The sequence below is a fragment of the Pan paniscus genome, chromosome 4 (genome assembly GCF_029289425.2).
Source record: "Pan paniscus chromosome 4, NHGRI_mPanPan1-v2.0_pri, whole genome shotgun sequence".
Classification (NCBI taxonomy): Eukaryota; Metazoa; Chordata; class Mammalia; order Primates; family Hominidae; genus Pan; species Pan paniscus.
The window spans coordinates 7,954,618-7,980,406 of record NC_073253.2 but is presented as its reverse complement, the minus strand read 5'-3'; the positions used below and the strand labels follow the sequence as shown (position 1 = coordinate 7,980,406).

Genomic DNA, 25,789 nt, shown 5'->3' with positions numbered 1-25,789 from the left:
GCAATAAGTAGCCATTAATATTTGCTAAAGTTATTAAGTATAAGGTGGTCAATAGTAGTGCATTATAACAAGCATCAATTTGGTAAACTGTCTCCAGTCAATGGTCAGAGTCCTCTACTTAGCAGTAGACAACAGATCCTCTTGACCACCAACATAAAAAAAAAAAACTTTTGGTGTGTCCATAGATTTTGGAAGGAATTATCATATTTAATATTTCTATTTGATATTCATAAAATAATGCACTAAATTTTATCAACATAATTTTAATACCAGAGCTGCGAATGCTACCATTAATGTAACTTTTGTTCAAAGTAGGCCTGTAATTATATAGTTGGATGATGCAAATTACTTCTAAGTCTGGTTCCTTCTCCAGATCAACAAAAAACAAAAGGCGAATAAAATAAAGTTGAGCTAGAAGAATGGTTGTCCTTTCTGCAACAATTAACTGAATTCATTTTAGCAAACCCATATATAGCTTGACATGTAAAAACTAAATGTCTGCTTACTTATTTGTGCCTGAAATAGCTCTTACTTTAAAAGCCATAATATGAAAGTATTTAGATGCAATAAAGCTTAAAAGTTCTAATTATCTGGAAAAAGCATTGAATGTAAAACTCATATTTTAGTCAAAATATTAAAATAATTTGTGTAAAGACATTGCAGATTTATCAAGAAGAATTCTGTTTTTTTTAAGACTTTTCTGAAAGAATTTCACATTGAGAAGAGTAGATATCTCCCACATCTTTCATTTAATTGGGATATTTCGCACACATTGCAGATTTCGCACACATTTACTATCGAGAGGGTTGAGAATGGTAACTGATCAAAGATGGAATCCTGGTAACAAGAAATACCGTAAAGCAATATATGCATGAAAGAACCACCAGAAAAGCCAGAAAGAGTTCGAATATAGTCAGAGGCAGTTTAAATGTCACATATAAAAAACATGAGCACAATTTCATGAAGAAATTCAAATTTCAGAAAACCCGATTGATGATTTTGAAGAAGAAAAAAACTTACCTCTTTTTCTAGTACTTTGTTATAGAAAAGCAGTGAGATTCTCTGAATGTCTTCAGACTTGAGCCATTGCCTGGAAATAGAAAGGGCCAACACATCATAAAACTGAATCTCCAATCAAACATCTGGAACTATTTTTTAAAATGACTTGCGATCTTCTTTCTTTATTGTGTATCATTCCGAACAGCATTAAAAAAAAAAAACAAAACACGTGATGCCAACTAACTGGATATGGAATCTGGATACTGCTAACGGGATCTGAAAATAGAATATTCCTAATCACACACTGCCCTCCTTGGAAAATTCTATATTATAAACTAACTGTCATATCAATTGAAACTCAAGGAATCTGAATTAAATAACAGGGGAGATAAGTTGTCTAAAGGAGTAAAGACATCAATAATTTGATTCCTTAATGTTTTTCCGAAATCACACAGTGGTTTCACCTCCTTAAGGATCTAGTTCCTAGAGAAGCACCTTTTTTTTTTGTTGTTGTTAGCTTCTAGAGGGCAACAGATCACAGAGCATCCAAACCATCAGAGTGCTTTTAAGATTTGGGTGAGAAGGTTTTGCTTCTTTCAGACTTAGTGAAAATACTTTCATTGTCATTTTTTTCATTTCTAGAAGGTAAAAGTCATGCTTGAATAAAGTTTTTTCTTTTCTCTCTTTTTTTTTTTTTTTTTTTTTTTTTTTTTTTTTTTTTTTTTGAGACTGAGTCTCGCTCTGTCACCCAGGCTGGAGTGCAGTGGCATGATCTCGGCTCACTGCAACCTCTGCCTCCCAGGTTCAAGCAATTCTCCTGCCTCAGCCTCCCAAGTAGCTGGGACTACAGGCGCGTGCCACCACGTCTGGCTAATTTTTGTATTTTTAGTAGAGGTGGGGTTTCACCACATTGGCCAGGCTGGTCGTGAACTCCCAACCTCGTGATCCACGCGCCTCAGTCTCCCAAAGTGCTGGGATAACAGGCGTGAGCCACCGCGCCTGTCCCGAGTTTTTAAAAAATTGATAAAAATACTAATATAATTAGCAATCCGTTCAGAATAGGTTGATGCAAACATAAAAACGCATGCATAAGTACTATGTATCTCTCAGTTGTTGACAAATAAATAAAAATTATATGGAAGTATGCATTGTACCACATTGTCTGACTTTTAAACATCTGTTTTCAGCAAGTAATTTGGAAGACTCTCACTGCCAGGCACACGCCATGATTAGCTTGAACATCCCAGGAACTACACCATCCCACAGGGCACTTTCAACTGGGGCAGGGAAGTCAGTAATGTATTCTCGACTGACTGCCATTATAAGTGAGAAAAATAAAAATACTTCTTTTTTAAAAATTTTTATGTAGTGCAGGATTGTCACATAGGTAAAATTTGTGTCATGGGGGTTTGTTGTACAGATTATTTCATCACCCAGGTATTAAGCCTAGTACCGATTAGTTATTTTTGCTGATCCTCTCCCTCCTCCCACCCTCCACCCTCCAACAGGCCCCAGCGTGTGTCATTGTCCTCTATGTGTCCGTGTGTTCTCATCTCTCATCCCACTTATAAGGGAGAACATGTGGTACTTGGTTTTCTATCCCTGTGTTTGCTGAGGATAATGGCCTCCAGCTCCACCCATGTCCTTGCAAAGGACATGCTTTTTTTTTTTTTTTTTTTTTTTTTTTTTTGAGATGGAGTTTCGCTCTTGTTGCCCAGGCTGGAGTGCAGTGGTGTGATCTCATCTCACTGCAACCTCTGCCTCCCGGGTTCAAGCGATTCTCCTGTCTCAGCCTGCCAAATAGCTGGGATTACAGGTGCACGCCAGCATGCCCGGTTAATTTTTGTATTTCTTAGTAGAGATGGGGTTTCTCCATGTTGGTCAGGCTGGTCTTGAACTCCTGACCTCAAGTGGTCCGCCCACCTCGGCCTTGCAAAGTTCAGGGATTACAGGCATGAGCCACCACACCTGGCAGATCTCATTCTTTTTTATGGCTGCATAGTTCTTTGATTCAAGGGTACAAGCTGTAGGGAAACAAACTTTTTTGGTATTTCTTATTACCGTACCAGCTGCAGAACTATTGTTCTATTTCATAGGACTAGATGGAGGAATCAAAGATTGGTTAACATTAAAATGAGCAGAAAATACAACTTAAGATAAATTTTAACCATACTCACTTTCAGAACGGTGTCTTTATCAAACTATGAATAATATATGCAGGTAACTTACTAAAAACAATATTTCCTTTACTGAGAAAAAAATATAGTTTATAAATGCTCCTGGAAAATGTCAGCTTCCGAGTGAGAGTGAAATCAAGGAAGTGAAAATAAAACCAGCACCTCCTTTACTAGTTGGGCCAGCATGCACCCAGTCTAGGTTTCCATGGCCTGTGACCTGCAGGTGGACGGCAAGGGCTCGGGATCAGGCTTCCTTGCCTTAAGTCCCCAGAACCCATGTGGTGCTTCGTGAACCCCAGCATTAGATCTGTGCTTGGGGACACGACTGAGTCCCCACCAGTGGACACACTTGCCTCCCTTTGCCAAAGCACACCGGGTCTGGCTTGTGGCTTCTCCCTTGCAGCTATGATGGATGGGCCTAATTCTCACCTTGTCTTCAGAATTAAGAAGTGTATATTCTTCCTACACACTTAATCACCTCTGCGAATCTTCTGAGGTGGCCTCCACTCCCACTACTGATTTAGAACACAGATATCTCAACATTAATTTTGTAATAAGAACAGATGCATTTTTGATGGATAGTATCTAAAATTTGAAGATTTTCCCGTATAGAATATATCTTTTAAAAATGTGATTGGAGGTATCACGCTACCTGACTTCAAACTATACTACAAGACTACAGTAACCAAAGCAGCATGGTACTGGTCCAAAACAGAGATATAGACCAATGGAACAGAACAGAGCCCTCAGAAATAATACACACATCTACAACCATCTGATCTTTGACAAACCTGACAAAAACAAGAAATGGGGAAAGGATTCCCTATTTAATAAATGGTGCTGGGAAAACTGGCTAGCTATATGTAGAAAGCTGAAACAGGATCCCTTCCTTACACCTTATACAAAAATTAATTCAAGATGGATTAAAGACTTAAATGTTGACCTAAAACCATAAAAACCCTAGAAGAAAACCTAGGCAATACCATTCAGGCCATAGGCCTGGGCAAGGACTTCATGACTAAAACACCAAAAGTGATGGCAACAAAAGCCAAAATTGACAAATGGATGCTAATTAAACTAAAGAGCTTCTGCACAGCAAACGAAACTACCATCAGAGTGAACAGGCAACCTACAGAATGGGAGAAAATTTTTATAATCTACCCATCTGACAAAGGGCTAATATCCAGAATCTACAAAGAACTCAAACAAATTTACAAGAAAAAATCAAACAACCCCATCAAAAAGTGGGCGAACGATATGAACAGACACTTCTCAAAAGAAGACATTTATGCAGCCAACAGACACATGAAAAAATGCTCATCATCACTGGCCATCAGAGAAATGCAAATCAAAACCAAAATGAGATATCATCTCACACCAGTTAGAATGCCGATCATTAAAAAGTCAGGAAACAACAGGTGTTGAAGGGGATGTGGAGAAATAGGAACACTCTTACACTGTTGGTGGGACTGTAAACTAGTTCAACCATTGTGGAAGACAGTGTGGCGATTCCTCAAGGATCTAGAACTAGAAATTCCATTTGACCCAGCCATCCCATTACTGGGTATATACCCAAAGGATTATAAAACATGCTGCTATAAAGACACATGCACATGTATGTTTATTGTGGCACTATTCACAATAGCAAAGACTTGGAACCAACCCAAATGTCCATCAGTGATAGACTGGATTAAGAAAATGTGGCACATATACACCATGGAATACTATGCAGCCATAAAAAAGGATGAGTTCATGTCCTTTGTAGGGACATGGATGAAGCTGGAAATCATCAGTTTGAGCAAACTATCACAAGGACAGAAAACCAAACACCGCATGTTCTCACTCATAGGTGGGAACTGAACAATGAGAACACTTGGACACAGGGTGGGGAACATCAAACAACAGAGCCTGTCATGGGGTGGGGGGAGAAGGGGGGGGATAGCATTAGGAGATATACCTAATGTAAATGACAAGTTAATGGGTGCAGCACACCAACATGGCACATGTATACACATGTAACAAACCTGCACGTTGTGCACATGTACCCTAGAACTTCAAGTTTAATAATAAAAAAATGTGACTTGCTGAACACATCATGCTGTAATTTTTCTCTCTCCAATTACGCCTTAGGTTATTTATCAGCAATTGACTTGGGAATATTTTGACTTATAGAAAACAAGGAGATTGATAAATGTGATTTGGATATTTGGAAGGGAATAGATTCGTGTGTGCTGATTAGGTCAACTATTACTTGGGGGGATTGGAACTACAGAGAAAGACAAGATCAGTGGAGGGGAGAGAAGAGAAGGGAGAGGGAATGTGTGTGTGCTTGATTTAGGGCCTCCTGACATTTTTCCTGACCCCAATGGTCTATGGCATGAAGAAAGTCAACCCCATCCTTGGTTATCACAATAAGTGATTCCCTACTTATTTACACTAAGGTCTTTTTTTTTCTTTTGTCAAGAGGTTACGGAAACTAAAGGAAATTCTGAATACTATGCTTACTAGAGGGGCATGGGTACACCCACACCTGCACCCAGATTTATTCAGGAATATGGGAATGCAAGTCCTTGCCACAAAGGAGGTACTAAATGAGAAGACCACTTTCTTATTGTTATGAACTGCAAGTTTGTGTCCCCCACCAAAGTTCATCTTTGAAGCCCTAACTCCCAGTGTGGCTGTATTTGGAGATGGAGCCTCTAAGAATGAAATGAAGGTTAAATGAGGTCATAAGAGTAAGGTCCTGATCTGATAGTATGAGTGTCTTTGGAGTCCTTCTAAGACAAGACACCAGAGAGCTCCCTACCACCATGGCATGCACTGGGGAAAGACTGAGCAGATGGTGACATCAGTCGTCTTTTAACAAATGCGTGTTCAACACATCAGTGAATGAATAAGCAAAAATCTGCACAGAAATCACTGTTTTATGGCAATAGCAGGAAACAAGTGAATGGTACATCAAGCCTGGAACCCCAGTTGAGTCCTCAAGTGAAAATACAAAGATCAGAAGAACTTCATGTCAAAGAACGAGAGGAGTTAATGAGTAAGGCATAACAAAGTGTAACTGAGGTTAATCAAAAATATATGCATAAGAGCTTCCATTTGAAAAATTTCCCTTTTATTTTTTGAGTACAGCACACTTTTCTCTATTTAATTTCTGAAACATGTTGGGAAAATTACAACATCAGCAGTTACACCAGCACTAAGCATTACTTTGAAATACAACTACATTAAAACATAAGGTATTAACTAAACATATATTTGCATACTAAATGACACAAAGCAAACACATAATTTAAAAGCAACTTTAACAACAATAAAGCAATGACAATGGTGGCACTCTGATGATTTGTTTGGTAGGAACGCTCTAAAAGGTGCATACAAAAATAATTTTAAAAGATAGGTGTCCTGCGTTAACACATGCTGAGGTTAACTTTAGGAATTAGTTTTTAAAATATTAATGTTATTATTATTATTATTTGCTAACTTTTGTCAAATAACAAGATTCCCTCTTTCTTCTGATCTTGTGTCTTATTCTGGCGAGTCACACAGTATCAGATGCTATTTCCTCTGCTTGAGTGAAAGCCTTCTTCCACCTATATTTTATGAAATCAGGTGCCTCCCTAGGTTTTAGCTGCTGTTAGATTGCAGGAAGTTATTTATTTCTCAGTATGTGACAGTTTGAGGCAGAGGCGAGGTTGTTTTTCACACTGAACCTAGTGCCACGCAAAACAGAGCATTGGCCCTGGTGCTGCCAGTGGGCCTTGGACACTCTGGGACAGGAAGAAGGCTTCACCTACTTGTAGCACAGGAAGGGGATCTAGACAGGTGACAATTCAGTGTTCTAGCACATCCGAATGGCAACTCTTCCCTGACCAAGATGCTTTATTGCTTAGAAAATATGCACTCACACTGACACACAAAGGCACACACCCACCATAGACACACATATCACACTCATGCGATTCTTTCATAAGCCCTGTAAATATTCGATAATAAATACCTACAAGGAACAATCTAAGGCCGGGCGTGGTGGCTCACACCTGTAATCCCAGCACTTTGGGAGGCTGAGGCGGGTGGATCATGAGGTCAGGAGATCGAGACCATCCTGGCTAACACGGTGAAACCCTGTCTCTACTAAAAATACAAAAAATTAGCTGGGTGTGGTGGCGATCGCCTGTAATCCCAGCTACTTGGGAGGCTGAGGGAGGAGAACGGCGTGAACCCGGGAGGTGGAGCTTGCAGTGAGCCGAGATCGTGCCACTGCACTCCAGCCTGGGCAACAGAGCGAGACTCTGTCTCAAAAAAAAAAAAAAAACAATCTAAAACAGGCATGCATTTTGCAAAGCCATGCACTATTTGAGGCCATGTAACCTAATTTTAGAGACAAAGAGCTCTAGGTGAAAATCATTTACACTTTTCAAGAGTCAGCTTTCATGATAAAAATTAAATAGGTCTCCATAAGGATGGAAGCTTTTCTGTGAAGGCTTTTCGTTTGGACCTCCTGATGTTTTCACTACAGTTCAACTCTGCAAACAGGAATGGAATGTCTGACGTGCGCCAGGCACCATACTGAGCCATGTGCCTTCTGCTCTGCATGGGTTCAGTTATGACACACGTACCCAAGGAGAACACGAAGGGTGATGAGCGCAGTCATTCTGTCCAGGCTGAGAAGGCCATCACCTTCTTCAAATTGTTTCCCTCCCACAACTCTGGACCATTTAAAACCGTAACAGCAATTCTTGGCCTCAGAGGCTAAATGACATTTTGGGCCCCCAAAATCAGTCTTCCTCTCATTACTCACCAATGCTAATTCTCTTCTAGGATTTAGAACACAGGTATCTCAACATTAATTTTGTAATAAGAACAGATGCATTTTGGATGGATAGTATCACATGCTAAAATTTGAAGATTTTCCCATATAGAATCTATCTTTTAAAAATATTACTTGCTGAACACATCGTGCTGTAATTTTCCTCTTTCCAATTACACCTCAGGTTGTTTATCAGCAATCAACTTGGGAATATTTTCTAGGCAGGGATTAAATATTTTTTAAAAAGATGAAATAAATACTTTTAACAAAAACTATTCTGAGGGACAACTGAAGTGAAATGAATGAATGGTCTCAGAAACTTGGCTTTGTCATGGTAACTATTGCAGAGCCTATGATAAAATACATCTGGAACATAATAAAAGATGAATGATAATTTAAGAGAAAGAAGTACTCACTTCTGTGCATTAATCCCATCAATTGCTTGAATCATCCTTTCATTCAATTCTTCTTCAAATCTCTTCTTTTGTGACTTGGTTCTATATGAAAAACGGAATATTATGGGTAAGGATATTATTAGTAAAATAAATATTCAGCCAATTTTTTAGAGATACACAATATTTTACATCCTTATGAGATACAGATGACATTTTGTTGCATGCATGTGCAATGATCAATCGGGGTATTTAGGGAATCCATTATCTTAAGTATTTATCATTTCTATGTGTTGGAAACATTTCAAATTCTCTCTTCTGACTACTTTGAATTACACAGTACATTGTTGCTAACTACAGTCACCCTATTCTGCTATCAAACATTAGAACTTATTCCGTTTATCCAACTAAAGTTTGGGCCCATTGACCAACCTCTCTTTACCCACCCATCTCCCATCCAGATAGTCTCTGGTATCTATCATTCTACTCTCTACCTCCATGAGATAAACTTCTTTGGCTCCCACATATGAGTGAGAACATGCCAAATTTGTCTTTCTGTGTCAGTAAGCCTATTTTTCTATGATGTCAAAAGCTCTGTTTAATTCTGCCAATCAAGTAGAAAAAGAAACAACAGCCTATGAGCAGGCTCTTCTCTATTAACATCCAGCCACTCTTTGGATTGAGTGAATAACTAAAGTTTTTGGGATAGTAAAGATGTTTCCTTATTCACTCACTGTGAAATTTACTAGGCATTTACAAGGCAACACTGAAAGATATATACTTGGTGTTTGAGATAAAGTAACTTTCTCTCCTAGGAGATGTATTAGCTTTTGACTTGTTGCCTTCATAAACTTTATTTTATGAAAGAATACATTGGTTCTGGAAATTCCCCTGTAAAAATGTGGCTTGGTTGACAAAATAGTCATTCCTTTTTCATGTTTTCCTTGGTCAACTCTCAAAAATTTGCAGAACTACAGTCTTATTTCAGGTATACCAAAGCTTAATTGTATGTATTTAAATGCTCCTCAGTTTTCAAAGCACTATTCACAGAAAACTCCACTTTTATTTGCAGACCATCTCACTTAGTTTCAGAAGCAAATAACCTTTAGCCATAATATAAGATACTTTCTGAATAAATTGTGCCAAATAGTAAGAGCTCTCCAAGGTTAATTTGACAATTTGCCTGAGAATGATGTCAGGAGAAAACCAAAATAGTACCTATTCTTAGAAGTTAAATATCCACTGCAAAGATTAAAAGCACGGCCTGCAAGCCTGAACAAGGCTATGCCTATATCATGGTTTAGGCATGAATTCTGTGTGTTATGGTTGATTAGATTACAAATGAATAGACCATCTAATCTGGAATAAAAATCACACTTTTCTGAGTTCAGAATTGCCTCTACATATAGATAAGAATAGCATTAAATATGCAAAGTCTCATTTATCTGTAATTAAATCTCACAGAATTTTCATTAATGAGATGGATGAGTTTTCCAATTCCATCATCCTGTTTGTGGATTTGTGCCTTCGGGCCCTGTCTTCTTCAAACAGGCTGAGAGCAGTTTTGGTTAAAAAAATAAAATGAATGATATTAAGTGATCCTCCCACAGATATTGAGCCAAATGAATTAAGAGGTTTTAGCATATCAAATTCCAAGTTGTTTGAAGAAGGCAAATTAATTTTTATTTTCCTTAAAAAAAAAAAAGCAAGGAACCCTTCACCAAGCAACTAGTGTGGCTTGCACATTCTCATTTATAGCTGAGACCTGCAGGACCTTAGACCCTTCATTTAACGTTTATCAGTCCCACATCTAGACTTGAGCTTCTTGACTTCAATTTGATGGCTTTCTCTTCTGCAAAGTCTAAGAAGGAGCAGTGTAAGAATGTTGAGGCTTACAGGAAAATGTAATTCTTCGATATTTTGTCCAGTGCTAACAATGATATTGCCTTTGTTAACCTGTTTTAGGATTTGATTAGATGATGCCTGTAGAGAGCTCAATGCTGTAAATGTGACATGCAAAGTAGCCAATAAATGCATGCTTTCTGCATGATTTGAATTCACTAATTATCCGGACAATAATTCTTGACATACAGACACTTTTCTTGTCTCTGCAGTCTTGTGACCTCTGCCATGGAGAGGATAAGGTCCCCTGGGGCTGATGATCTCCCCACCAGGAGTCTTCATTTGCCTCCAGGACTCTCTCCCTCTGACTTCCAGCATCTCTCATCTTCCCATCCTGGTGCCTTCCCCTGGGCTCCACCATTGGCCTTCCCACTGCTCTAGGACCCCAACCCCTGTGTCCAACACATGTCCATTCTGTCTCCCTGGCTCCTTCCCCAGGCCCGTGCCAACACCTTGCTTGAGCTGATAGGTCTAAGCAGGCATGGGAAGGGACATGTGACAGGAGTGTGTGGGCCAGGGTGGAGGCTCAGACAGGTATTATGAGGCAGTCCACTTTACAAAGCCTGGAAGTGCCTGGGCATCCTGGGTAAGTCTGACTCAGAACTGGGGTTCTCTCCAGGAGGCCTTGAGGCCACCAAAGATCAATGACTACAGAGACAAATGGAATAAATATGGAAGAGGCCTTTACTAAAGCAGGCAAGCCTGAAGAGCAGTTAGGAACTTGTGCTCTGCGGTCACAGAGCCTGGGCACAAATGCTGGCTTCATCTCCACCAGCCATGTGACGCTGGCATTCTCCTATCCCTTTGTGCCTCAGCTTCTTCCCTTCCAAAATGATAATGGCAACAGATTCTGCCTTGCAGTAATGCTGCAGAGACCAAATTAGAGTTTCTATAGCCTAGTGCAAATAAAAACAACAGCTTCTTATCATTGTCTTCCAGACAGCACTCATCCCGGCTTACGCTGCCCCACGTAATACTGGGGTTCCATGACACATTACCCATTGTAACTTCTATAAATAGACTCTTAAAGCAGGATTGCTGGAAGGGAGAGACAGAAAACAGAAGAGACTATGAATATAAAGTGAAAGGAAGTCTGTGACATTTCTGTGGTCAGTTGCTCATAGATGTGTCAGCATCTTATTGGCCAGAGGCACCGTGCTGTCTCCAGGTGTCTTATGGGCTCTCTAATATGCCTCAAATTAGCTTAAGTTCTCTTTATTACAGTATATGCCACTTAAATATAATGCTTCAAAAGCTCAAGAACTAAATTATCCTCATAACATAAAGACTATGAATGTTATATCTCAATGTTAAAATGTCAAATTTTGCACGAAGTCCAAATTAGAGCTCATCCCAACGGTCACTTAGAAGGATCCTGGGCTAATGTGCCCTGTTGCCTTGTTTCAGCAGGTTACAACCTATGTTTCATTTTTACTTGGGTACAATTCCTTTTCTATAGAAAATAGGTCAGATCTCATATTTTTCCTTAGTTTCTATAAAACTATCAATAGCTCCAATAAATTGACCTCTCTGGGGAGAAAGAAAGCCTGGCTTAGGGTTTGGAACTACATCTTACACTGGTTATCTGAATGTCCTAATATTGATTTGATTAACTCCCAAACCAATATTAAAGTAAAACTCTGTGCCCGAAAGATAGAGGAACAGGGGAAAAAAGGAGTTAGTGCCTGGGATTTTACGGTGGCTGCGACAGGGCGTGTGGAGACATTTGTGGGAAGCTTTTCTCTTTTTTTGAGCAGAGTGGATAACCCTTTATTTCACTATAGACAGACTGGATTTATCCTGCTTTTACCTTTAGAATTCAACAGAAAAGTGTAATTTTTTTCTTTTTCTTTTTTTTTTTTCTGAGACACAGTTTCACTCTGTCGACCAGGCTAGAGTGCAGTGGCACGATCTCGGCTCACTGTAACCTCTGCCTCCCGCGTTGAAGTGATTCTCATGCCTCAGCCTCCCGAGTAGCTGGGATTACAGGCATATGCCACAACACCCAGCTAATTTTTTTTGTATTTTTAGTAGAGACGTGGTTTTGCTATGTTGGCCAGGCTGGTCTCAAACTCCTGATCTCAAGTGATCCACCCGCCTCAGCCTCCCAAAGTGCTGGGATTACAGGCAGAAAAATGTAATTGTAAGCAACATACCCATTTTAAGACAATTCACTTTTTTTTTTTTTTTTACCACACATTAATATTAAGAAGAGTCTCTTTGGGAAAACAGCTTAACATTCTAAAATGAGTACCAGGTGGTGTTTTCTTTCTCCCTCTCTCAATTCTAACAATAAGACCCCAATGATTCTATTTTTAGAAGCTGAAAGCAATTTAATAGGGCTTCTCAGGGGGAGCTGCTCTTTCAGAAGTAGCCCTTGAAATTACCATAATTGATGATAATTACTCTCAGAAATGAATAAAGAGCAATAAGCTTTAAAAAAATCAGATAGAGAGATACCATACCTTAAGGTGCGATTTTGAAAATTATGCTGACCCATGGGTACATCCTATATTGAGAAAAAAGGTTATTAATTGTCAAAACGTGTTTCAAGAAGAATGTTGCAGTGATAATTAGGTGAAACATATTTCCTCTTTTATCATGGACAGTAACATTTAGCTAACAAATAATTAATTACTCATGTGGAGAAAAAGAGCTTAATCCTAAATGTGAATCAAGTTGTAAACTCAGTTTATCTTTGGAATGTTGCTGTAATCTCTAAACTCTGGATGCTAGAAGCATGAGGATTGTTGTCTGGAGTTTTAAGATTTATAGCCTGTATTTTCAGATCTGATTTCAAACAGTGGCCTGCCGGCGACTGATATCAGAGTTACCATCAGTAACCTATGACCATGTGAAAATGGACTTTGGTATCAGACAAATATTAGAAAATGCTGTAGAAAGAACAAAAATATAACCACAAAATCTGTAGTCATCCCCATCACTGAACTGGGGCGTTAAGAAACAGTACCATTGGTTAAGTATGTGAAATCACAAACCATTGGACAAAATGAAGAAATCGGCAAAGGAGTGCTGGTAGTTCCCAAGAGAAATGGAAGAGAGACAGAATTTATAAGTGGAAAAGCCACTGTCAAATATTCAATAATAGGCTTTCAAGGAAAGATTGCCTTTACACATTTATAGTGGGAATGAAAATAAAAGTTGGAACAAAACTGCTCCAAAGAAACTTTGGTTTGCTGCTTTCATTTCCAAGGTTATATTAAGATATGGATTTAGCCTACGGAAAGGAAAGATTTTTTTGAAAAAGTGATTGAGCTCCAAGTTTCATTCCATACAGTAAAGTACTGTATTATTCAAGAGCTCTATCAATGTTGAATCAAGAGTGAATGGAGTTCTGTATAGGGGATTAGATAAAGGAATCACTTTCAGCAATGTCAGTTGTTTGACCCTGGGATTTATGAGTGAAAACTCCAGTGAGGTCTTTCTGAAAGTGAGTGAGACACACAGTTAAGTCAAAGTGGTTTGGGCTTAATGCATCACCAAAAACTTGGAGCTTTCTTAAAGTATGCTATACTGCTACTAAGGCAATCCAAGCCTGGCTTTGAATCTGCAACAGGTGGGACCAGACGGTTAAGAAAATAGAGTTCGTTCAAGGGGTCCTTTGATTTTTATAAACAAATTTCTGAAGTTGAGGCACTCAACAGTTCTGGCCATATGTTGAAGAAGGCATCTTCATCAACACATAGCACCAGATTAAAGTCAGACTGAAACCATTCCTGGATCCTACGCTCAGATAATAAAAGAGACAGTCACTCTTAAGTCTTAATAAAGGCTGATAAGAAATAAACAACAACAACAATATACCTGGAAAAGTAAGCCTTTTCCCCGCAGGAACACATGAAAAACAGCACAGGAAATCACATTCAACTATTTATATATGATTCTTATTCCTTAAAAACCAACCAACCAACCAATTGCTGATGTACAATAAATCCCAATGGGAAATGGAGTTATCAGACACAGCACTAACTAGCAAGACTGAGGCTAACTTATCCAAATTACTGTTTTTCATGAGTGACAGAAACATAGGCTTTCACTGGTTGGATACTGGAGTCCTAGGATGCTGTTTCTCTAACAGATCTAAATGCTGGAAGGCCCCAGCTGCCCCAGGCCTCCCACCTTGGATTGTTCTCTTCTTGATGATTTTATCTAGTCCCATGGCTTCAAATATCATCTACAACCTGATGACGTTCACATTCATGCCTCCATCTTGGACCTGTCCCGTGAGTTCCAGACTTGCAGATCCAACCGTCTACATCCTCACTGCACTTAACTATAGGTTAGAAGCTGTCCAGCAGAAAAGTCTTAATTTTCCATCTTAAATAATCTGGTTTCCCCCTTGTATTTGTCATCTCAATTAATGGCATCATCATTGTTCCAGCTGTGGGGCCAAAAAGTTTGGATTCATCTCTGTTCCTAATGTTCATGCATATCCAATCCATCACCAAGTCTTATTGGCTCTACTTTCACGTTAGCCCCTGAATTTGCTTCTCGTTGCTTCCACTGCTAAACTCTTAGCATAAGGGGGTATCATTCTCACCGGGGACCCCTGCAGTCTTGCTCCATTATTCCAAAGCCTAAATTATATCATGACCCTCCCTTGCTAAGATTCTCCATGACTTCCAATTGCACACAGAATGCAATATAAACTTTTACCTTGGTGCATCTCACCCCATGACCTCCCTTTGCTCATTGTTCATGATGCTCCAGCCACAGCAGCTTCCTCTCTGTCTCCAGGGGACACCACACTCACTTTCATCTTTGTGCCACTGACTTTGTTCTTCTGCCACCTCCTCTTCCCATTCACTCATTTCTCCCTCTGAGACTCCCTCAGCTGACCTACTACAGTGGCCATCCCATTCACTCCAGATGCCATCACTAAATTTTATCTTCCTCATGGCCCTCATCAGCACCTCACATGATCTTGTTCATTAATTTGTTTTTCTATCTATGGTCCCTCCTTTGCTATTAAAATACAAGTGCTAGGACTTGTGCAGTCTTACGGATTGTCTGATGGGTCATGGTCTTCTGTCTGATAGTCACATTTACTTTTTAGTTGAAAAAAGATGAAGAGAAGTTGGGAGAAGAAATATAAGTAAGCCAAAACATAAATGCTGAGCCCCTGCCTGTTGGGCGTGGGAGTGTCACTTTGAGACCTTGGGACAGGTGGGGGCCCAGGGCGACTGAAAAACTCCACTTTCACCTGACAACTGGCATGTTCCTTCTCATCAGACAATAAGAATTATGTAATATTGTATTTTAAAAAAGCTATAACTGCATCCTTAGCACATTTAATAGCATTATACATGAAATTTTACCCCCAGATAGTTTTAAAATCTAAAAATACTATGGGGATTATCCTAAGTGCTTGGTTGTATTTACTTTTCTCTCCTCCTATGGGCCTATTTTCCTTCTCCATTGCAGCCATCTTATCGCAGATGTCCCCGGTGTAAGGAGCTTCAGTGCTTTCTCATATGCTGGAGGTCTCAGGGAAACATGGAACCATAACAAGATAGTATCCACTGCTGCCCACACAGCCTGGACATTTGGGCAACGAAGAAATGGGCTTGATGATACTACTTAAACTCCAAGGGCATCATGCCTTTGTCTTTTTATTAAGAACCTCAAGGCTTTCTACTTCATGATAGAAGTTTTTCTTAAAAAAACCCTCAATTAATAAATAGTTGTATTTAATTGCTACTATCAGTTGTAAATAGCACTGTCTTGGGTTATGAAGCTATAATGCAAAATCACGCTAGGGTGCAACCCTTAGCAATGTCAGCATGGAGCTCACTCATACCCTGATGGTTGTTCATAAGGGCCTCTCTGAGAAGAAGGTGATAAGTTTGTTTCTTACAGACAGGAGTTATTTTGGCAGGAGATGCCCAGCCTTTGGTTTTGGGAAGTTAGCTTTCCCCCAGTGCTCAGGCATTGGAGGCAGGGGAGGGCATACCGTGGTGCTGATCTTGCCGTTCTCTGTGGTCATGCTGTCCCTGTGATGTAGGTGTGCAAAGGGCTTGGCTGCCCCCCAGGACTCCAAGTACCGGGTCATGCGGACCGAGGCCCTCATTTTGGCTCCATCAAGGGTGTGGCGAGGTCTGAAGAGATGCTGGGGGCTCCGTCGTTCTCCCTTGGGGTGAGAAACAAAGCATCACACCTGGCACAGCACAGGGCCACACATGATCCTTTTGGCATTGACCTCATTGGACTAGGGGCATTCCTCCTGACAGCCCTCTATTCGCCCTCTGTGTTTTCTGTCCTTATTCCTTCAGTGTTACTGGGGAACACACTATTTGAGTTGAGGGAATCTTTTTTCAGCTAGCAAAACATACATGTAATTGAGACTTAGAAAAAAATAATGACATGTTAATGGACATTTTTTATTAAGTAAATTCTTAAAACAGAATGTGCTGATCTGTTTAGCTTTTTCTTGATGGTTGTGTTTTTCTAAAGTGATAACTGTAGCTGTTTCTAATGCTACATAGCCCCAAACATCGTGTTTTGGTGTTCTTTACCTGAACGTAATGTTCTTTGTACATGTATTTTTTGAGCCTTCCCCCGTCCAACATCTCCCAGTCCCTGCTGCTTGCCACACATCTATCTCCAGATCGATCATCAAGCTAGTTGAAAGTTTGTCTTCAAAGGTGAAACTGGGGCTTCCCAGATGCTACCATAAGTAAATGTCCATAAAGTTGATCTTGTTGATTTTATGATATTGGTTTTCATGGTTCAGAGGTCTTTCTTGCTGATATTTGCACCATTTACCAGCTGTGTAATTTGGGAAGAATTGCATAACCCCTGAAAGCTTCAGATTCTTAATCTGTAAATAGTGATAATACCCATTTGGCAGGAATTTGAGAAGGGTTAAAAGAAATGAGAACTCTAAGCCCCTTGATCTGGCCTAAATGTGGTGTGAATGAAATAAGAGATAGTTTCTCACTGTTTGTATGGGGTGGATCATCTCAGGCAGTAGATGTTCTTATGTTACAGAAGGTAAATATGCTTGTGCATACAGACAATCTCGCAAGCATGTCTATGTAATATTTATGTGTTAATCTTTCAAATATTTCTTCTCTTCTTTTTTTGTATATGTTCATCCTATTTTACTTAATTGGATTTTTATCTTCTAAAGCCCTAAGTCAATCATTTTCTCTTTATTTAATTTCCCAACTGATAGGTATCAACAGCTGTGCCCACTGGGAGGCTTTCAGATGCAGCATCCACCAAGGAATACACCGACTAACACACATGACGGTCTGAACGAGCAACCTGCATCAACACCCCTGCAGAAAAGCAGTGCATTTCAACTGCTCATTTAATAGGTATTTGAATTCATAATTACAAAACATCTTCTGTAATTAAACCACCATATGCATTTAAAATATTTTGGGGACAAAGAGTAGCAAAGAATTATATTGGATATTGACTAAAAACACTTATGAATATCAATAATTTGCTCCTCCTCCCTTTTTATCATAGACTCTTTACAATGATACTGACCTTGGGGTTGATCACAAAGTAGGTTTTCACCAGGTGCTGTTTTAAATATGGGTCCCTAATGTCACCATCTCCCTCCTCCACTTTATAAGCGCCATTCAAGTGCTCCAGGGTGACAGAAGAAATGTGAACACGTCTGAAATTGCATTTTAAAATCACAGTCAAGACATAAAAGGATAAGTGTGAAGAAAGGTTTCTATTTGCTCATGATTTCTGAAATAATTTATCCACTAAATGAAGGAAAGCCTACATGTTCTTAGGAGCACTGACCACAATTAAAGTTTATATTCTATTGACCACTGCTTTGGAAAGATGCTCTTAGAGGTCGTGCACTACTAGTTTTGGAGCTTCTCTGCACTCACCGAAACCTGCATGGTGGGTGTGGTGAATTACAGCAAATACAACTTGATTATTTTGAATTTTTATGAGAATATCTTTGAAATGTATGTCATGGGCATTTTAGGAAGTATGCTAATCTGTATAATAATGTAGACTTTCTTTCTCAGTGCTTGCTCTTGTGCTTCTCTAAACTACAGCCCTTGATAAAGATTCTCTTGACTGAAATATGTTATTCTCCCCAGAGAAGGATGCTGTAGTCACTTATTTTAATATAATGGTTTTAGAGGTCAACAGTTCTAGACAGATGCCATATCTGGACTGTTTTGTAAAACATCTTTAAATCAGATTTCTATTCATACATTTGCAAATAAGTAAAAGTTTGTAATTTACTGTCTGATATTCACAGTCTTTGAACTATGGACAACGGGGTCGTGATGTAGGGACTTGAGAGCTCGTCTTTATCTGCTTAACATAAGAGGCCGTTGGGCGTGAGTAACATGATACCAACAGAGGCAACAGAAGTGATCAAAAACTGAGCACTCCATCATTAGGCTGATAATCTGTCATTCCTAATAGTTCTGCCTGCTTGAAGAAAGAAATCCAATGCTTGGCCTTACCCAGGGACCCCTCCAGCTTCCATGTGGTTGGCCAAGGTCACATCATGTGACCACACATCATATTGCCACTTCTGCAGACCAATCACGCCGCACAGGACATTCCCAGAATGCACGCCCACGCGCATGTTGATATCAACTCCAGTAGCATCCCTCACTTTCCTAAAGAGAAGGGAAGTAAGATCATGATCAAGTAACATCCACTGTTTCCTTTAACTCTTGGCCAATTTTCCCAGTATTTTATTATTCAGAATTTTTCAAACTGTCGGAAATGACCATAAACCTTCCTATGGCAGGAGATCACTCCTCTGAGCTAAGAAGGGTTTTTCCTTCCAGTCACTCCAGATTAGACCAATGTTCTTGCTATTAAAGCTAGATCAGGCCAGACTATAGTGATGACAAAACGTTTTAGCTATAACTTTTACTTCTGCAATGAATATGTATCAAGCAGCTACCATGTGCTGGCACATGTCTGCATTTTCATACTAGAATCACGTCACATTGCCTTGTAATGTCAGAAACAGTCTTAAACAGGGTCTGCAATTTTAGTGCTTAGCACAATGTACCTCTCCAACGAATATCTTCTGCTAACAAGAGAACAATATAGCTCATTTGTGAGCTTAATAATGATTTTAGCCTACATAAGAATTTTTAGCAAAATAATCATGACATTAAGCCTTTCCAGTTGTGCACATTCTTTAACAAAAAGAGAAAAAATACTTTTTAGGACCTTATCACCAACTCATTAACAGAGAAAAATGATGAATTTCAATGAAGAAAAAATGGAAATGCTTGGCAATGCTTATTTGTTCTTGCTGGCTGAATACATTAAAGTAGTATTGCAAAAGAAGTATACAGGAAGATGTTCCTAGTTACATCAAAAGAATTACCCCAAGAGGCAATGTGGAGGGAAGCAATGATGCCGACTGCAGCACAATCAAAGAAAGACACCACCACTTGTGAATCGTAGTGAAATGAATCATTAACATCTCAAAATGGCATAGGCATGTATGTCATGCTTAAATGATATAATGATACCATTTTAGCATGCTAAAAATGATCAAACGAAACGGACCCACGATATAAAAATAAATCGCACTCTGAAAAAAGAATATAGAAAGATATTTTCCTTCCCCATTTCCTTTCCTCTTTTCCCCTCACTGTCTTCCTTTCTTGTTTTTGCAAAAAACCCAGCTACCCATTTGGCTCTATGCAAGTCATCCAAAACTTTCCTTCCTGCCCCACAAAACGAGCCAGAGCATCAGCAGGACAAGGAGACCCACCCCCACCCCTCTGCCCTGCATCTGCAGGCTGTGGCTGTGCAAGCACCCAGCACCGGGGTGTCCCCACCTCCGGACTTTGCTTATACTGACTCCTCTTCCTGCTCCCCATGCCCCCAAGCCTCCCTTTGGTGTCATGTGGCCAGCTGGCATTGTTCTTCCGGACTCAGGCACAGCCCCATTCAGAAAGGCTTTCTGTTCTCTCCCCTCTAGGCTGGTCTAGGTAGCCTTGCTGCCTCTGTCCTCTAACTGCCCTGAGGGCAATTAGCACTCCCTGTCTGTCTCCAATTCGGCCCTCAGCAGTAATTCAGCCTGGGTGGACACAATCTCCTCCAACTGGATTGTTTACCTCTCAAAGGGTTCAAGGCCCAGTGCAACAGCACAACTTCACACAAGTTTACTAATGGATCAAGGTCATTTTTGAAAAATGTACTGTGCTTCTTCTTTGAGCAATGATGATTCTGAAAAATTCATTAGAGAACCCATAATTGTTCTTAACATTTTATGTTGTTGAGAGGACATTTCCAACCACGTGGCGTTTCTGTTTACCAAAATAGGCCAGCAGAGAGCCAAGGAAGGATAAAAAGGGAGGAAAAAGGAGTCTCAGATTGTCCACTTGACAGAGCTGAACTCCTTAACGAGCTGACTGGTTAAAACATTAAAATCGTCTCCATGTTGTCTTTTTTAAAAAATGAGTTGACCATGGGTTCAAATGAATCAATTAGCCACAATTTTTTTTTTTTTTTGGAGACGGAGTCTCACTCTGTCACCCAGGTTGGAGTGCAGTGGCGTGATCTCGGCTCACTGCAAGCTCCGCCTCCCGGGTTCACGCCATTCTCCTGCCTCAGCCTCCCCAGCAGCTGGGACTACAGGCGCACGCCAAACCGCCCAGCTAATTTTTTGTTTTTTAGTAGAGACGGGGTTTCAGCATGTCAGCTAGGATGGTCTCGATCTCCTGACCTCGTGATCCACCCGCCTCGGCCTCCCAAAGTGCTGGGATTACAGGTGTGACCCACTGCGCCCGGCGAACTAGCCACATGTTTTGTTTCATGTATATGCAATTTACATGATCTATAGAAAAACGTTGAAGTCATTGCTTAAAGCTTGCAACAGTAGTAGGTAAACAGTACAGTTTAAGAGAAGGCTTAATCCCTTATAAAATCAAGGTCCTGAATATTACTTGATTAAAAATAATTTACATGTTCATGGCAGAAAAAAGAAATGTTTCTAAGCATTGGAAATCTTCCAAAACTGCAGCTGAAGTGCCTCTGCCGTGGTGCCTGGGCTAGCAGGGAATGAGGTGCTGCTAAGTGTGGAGGTGTGAACACAGAGAGAAGAGCAGGCAGCTGTCTGGGACTCATGCTGCTGGTTCCTGACACTGAGACCATCTGGCAAAAACCCAAGTGCCAGGTGTGCACGTTCCCCTCACCAGCTTAAAAAATGAAAATTCCTGTCTGGTACCCATCCCACCTCACGGCTCAATGAATGGGAATGGAAATGCACATCCTTGCACGGGAGAGAGGATGAAAGTGGACAAACAATTCCTGGAACGTGCTGAGATGTCCTCTCTGTTGCTGCTCTTTCATGGGGGTGGGGGTGTAACAAAATACACTTTTTTTTTTTTTGGACAGAATCTTGCTCTGTTGCCCAGGCTGAAGTGCAGTGGTGTGATCTTGTCTCACTGCAACTTCCATCTCCTGGGTTCAAGTGATTCTCCTGCCTTAGCCTCCTGAGTAGCTAAAGTTACAGGCGTGCACCACCAGGCCTGGCTAATTTTTGTATTTTTGTAGAAACAGGGAAAATGAACATACTGCCCAAGGTAATTTTTAGATTCAGTGCCATCCCCATTAAGCGACCAATGACTTTCTTCACAGAATTGGAAAAAACTACTTTCAAGTTCATATGGAAGCAAAAAAGAGCCTGCACTGCCAAGTCAATCCTAAGCCAAAAGAACAAAGGTGGAGGCATCATGCTACCTGACTTCAAACTATACTACAAGGCTACAGTAACCAAAACAGCATGGTACTGGTTCCAAAACAGAGATATAGACCAACGGAACAGAACACAGCCCTCAGAAATGATACCACACATCTACAACCATCTGATCTTTGACAAACCTGACAAAAACAAGAAATGGGGAAAGGATTCCCTATTTAATAAATGGTGCTGGGAAAACTGGCTAGCTATACGTAGAAAGCTGAAACTGGATCCCTTCCTTACACCTTATACAAAAATTAATGCAAGATGGATTAAAGACTTAAATGTATCTACCCTAAAACTTAGAGTATAATAATTAAAAAAATAAAAAAATTAATAAATAAATAAAGACTTAAATGTTGGACCTAAAACCATAAAAACCCTAGAAGAAAACCTAGGCAATACCATTCAGGACATAGGCATGGGCAAGAACTTCATGTCTAAAACACCAAAAGCAATGGCAACAAAAGCCAAAATTGACAAACGGGATCTAATTAAAGAGCTTCTGCACAGCAAAAGAAACTGCCATCAGAGTGAACAGGCAACCTACAGAATAGGAGAAAATTTTTGCAATCTACTCATCTGACAAAGGGCTAATATCCAGAATCTACAAAGAACTCAAACAAATTTACAAGAAAAAAATCAAACAACCCCATCAAAAAGTGGGCAAAGGATATGAACAGACACTTCTCAAAAGAAGACATTTATGCAGCCAACAGACACATGAAAAAATGCTCATCATCACTGGCCATCAGAGAAATGCAAATCAAAACCACAATGAGATACCAACTCACACCAGTCAGAATGGCGATCATTAAAAAGTCAGGAAACAACAGGTGCTGGAGAAGACGTGGAGAAACAGGAACACTTTTACACTGTTGGTGGGACTGTAAACTAGTTCAACCATTGTGGAAGACAGTGTGGTGATTCCTCAAGGATCTAGAACTAGAAATACCATTTGACCCAGCCATCCCATTACTGGGTATGTACCCAAAGGATTATAAATCATGCTGCTATAAAGACGCATGCACACGTATGTTTACTGTGGCACTATTCACAATAGCAAAGACTTGGAACCAACCCAAATGTCCATCAGTGATAGACTGGATTAAGAAAATGTGGCACATATACACCATGGAATACTATGCAGCCATAAAAAAGGATGAGTTCATGTCCTTTGTAGGGACATGGATGAAGCTGGAAACCATCATTCTCAGCAAACTATCACAAGGACAAAAAACCTAACACCGCATGTTCTCACTCACAGGTGGGAACTGAATAATGAGAACACTTGGACACAGGAAGGGGAACATCACATACCGGGGCCTGCCGTGGGGTGGGGGGAGGGGGGAGGGATAGCATTAGGAGATATACCTAACGTAAATGACGAGTTAATAGGTACAGCACACCAACATGGCACATGTATACATATACAACAAATCTGCACTTTGTGCACATGTACCCTAGAACTGAAAGTATAAAAAAAAAAAAAAAAGAAAAAGAAACAGGGTTTCACTATGCTGGCCAGGCTGGTCTCAAGTTCCTGACCTCAGGTGATTGGTCCACCTCGGCCTCCCAAAGCGCTGGGATTACAGGCATGAGCCACCATGCCCAGCCCAAAGTAACCATTTTATTGATCACCTTGTCTAGTATACATGAAACAAACAGAGGAAGAATGTGGAATCCCTTGTTCCGCAAGTGGCAGGTAACAGGGACGCAAAACCATTGCCTGACTTGAGGATTAAGTTGAGGGATCTGCAAGAATTGGGAGAGGTCCCTGAAACCTGTTGACATTACTGAGATTCTGCACACATAAGATATTACTGATGCATCAATGATCAAAAAATAAATAAAATGTGGTATATACCTACAGGGGAATATTACGCTGTCATCAAAAGCATCAAAAGGTGCTAACACATGCCACCACAAAAATGAACCTTGACAACACTAGGCTAAGTGACAGAAGCCAAACACAAAAGGAAAGATATTATATGATTCCATTTACGTGAAATATCCAGAATAGTAAAAATCACAGAGACAGAAAGTAGAATAGAGATGGCCAGGAGCTGGGGAAGGGGTAATTGGGAGTTACTGCTTAATAGGTACAGAATTTCTGTCTGGGGTGATGAAAAGGTTCTGGAAGTTGACAGTGGCGATGGTTACACAACATTTTGAATTTACTCAACATCACTGCACATAACTGTACATTTTTATGTATCACTGTACATTTTTATATACACATAAAAATGATTCAAAGGGTAACATTTAGGGTATACATATTTTATCACAGTAAAAAATGTAATAGTATGTCTAATGAACTGGTGACATGCCAGTGCATGTAATGTAAGGATTCTTTCTCCGAAAACATCTTCAAGACATTGGAATAACTTAAACATTATGGAACTGGAAACAGTTCATTCAAAAGCAGAAACAAGGCTTTAGTAAATGGGTGGATTCTTTAATCCAATGTGTTATTGATGCACATAATTTTGCCCTTCATAAGACTCTTTTCCACAACTAATTGAAAAGGAAATAAAACAAATACCTCCCTCCAATAGTACTCATTTCACCTTATGTTTGAAACCAACATTGAGGTTTTCACCAGCGGCAGGTTACAAATTTGAAAAAAAAAAATATTTTTTTCAATCCAATAGTTCCATTGATTGGATTCACTTATATCTAGATCCATAGAATTAAAAGTAGTTACTTACTTTTGAAAAAAAGCTAAAAACTATTTTTCATGTATCAGAGAGTACATATGATTTACTTATGGGAAGAAGCAATTATGGCTATTTCTCACACTATGCATTTTGTGTAGGAAACTGAGTTCACACTAACCACTCTTTCCATCTCAACTCTCTCATTGACTTCATTTCCCTCCCATTTCTGATCTGTCTGACAGAAGCATGCAGGAGTTTTCTATGGAGCTAGTGAATATGGAACATGCGGGTCTCTCCATTTCATTGGCTGAGGCTGTGTGTGTGTGTGTGTGTGTGTGTGTGTGTGTGGTGGGTGCAAGGGGGTGGGGGGTGGGGGCATTAATCTTCCCAGGACCATGCTGGGGAAGTCACCTGTTAATATTTTAGTCACTTCAGCATATGACCAACACAGTGACAACAGGACTTGATGTATTCTCACATAAAGCCCTTTCTACTTTAATCCTGAGACAAGGAATGAGAACATCAAGCTCACAATTCCAACCCTGTTCAGATTAAAAAAAAAAAAAAGTTGAGGATAAGGTCAAATCATTTACCAAAATGGACAATCAAAAACCCAATGAAGTACAATATTCCAATCATGCAGTCAGCAAACAAAAGGCTTTATTATTTATAAGAATATTCTGGCTTCTACAAAGGGCATTATTAAAGAAGGTACTGCTAATAAAATTGTGATGCTGGTAATAAAAATTACCCTTTTACCTTATATTTTTACTTTGTAGCTAGTCAATGGTAATGATATCATTATCCTATGTAAGCAAATCTTCTCTGGAATCACAGTGAAAAAAATTACAGATACAATGCAGAAAATATATGTTACAAATACAAATTAAAATTAAATTCACAGAGCTGAGCATTTTTGACTTGATGAAAATATTTTTGTATTGGTTTTTATATTAACTGCAGTCTGGTTGTAATAACTACCTCTTCCCTTACAATGTGTGTGAAGCCACAGAATTTGTCAGAAATTGGAAAGATGATAACATGTGCACACTTTTACCTTGAGATCAAAGAAGATGTTCAAAATTTCTTTTAAAAATCACCTTTGAAACAAACAAAAC

At 39.7% G+C, this 25,789-nt stretch overlaps 1 protein-coding gene and 1 long non-coding RNA gene across 5 annotated transcripts in view; one reads left to right on the top strand and one right to left on the bottom strand.

Moving 5' to 3' along the window:
- Positions 1 to 25,789, bottom strand: part of ADCY2 (adenylate cyclase 2) — a 435,519-nt gene that overhangs the window by 102,384 nt on the left and 307,346 nt on the right. For all 3 annotated transcript variants that reach the window (XM_034959722.3, XM_034959723.3, XM_034959724.3), the window contains 6 exons: positions 18,758 to 18,916; positions 17,805 to 17,937; positions 16,258 to 16,434; positions 12,749 to 12,792; positions 8,406 to 8,486; positions 1,021 to 1,090 (listed from right to left, as the gene is read on the bottom strand). In XM_034959722.3, the coding sequence (XP_034815613.1) occupies positions 1,021 to 1,090; positions 8,406 to 8,486; positions 12,749 to 12,792; positions 16,258 to 16,434; positions 17,805 to 17,937; positions 18,758 to 18,916 (664 nt within the window). The remainder of the gene's footprint in view (positions 1 to 1,020; positions 1,091 to 8,405; positions 8,487 to 12,748; positions 12,793 to 16,257; positions 16,435 to 17,804; positions 17,938 to 18,757; positions 18,917 to 25,789) is intronic.
- Positions 1 to 25,789, top strand: part of LOC117980208 (uncharacterized) — an 81,097-nt gene that overhangs the window by 27,097 nt on the left and 28,211 nt on the right. Inside the window, exon 3 of one of the 2 annotated variants that reach the window (XR_004671403.3) lies at positions 17,482 to 17,626. This is a non-coding gene — a long non-coding RNA (uncharacterized LOC117980208). Of the gene's footprint in view, positions 1 to 17,481; positions 17,773 to 25,789 lie in introns of those variants that run through there. The other variant, XR_004671402.3, reaches the window with a different exon arrangement.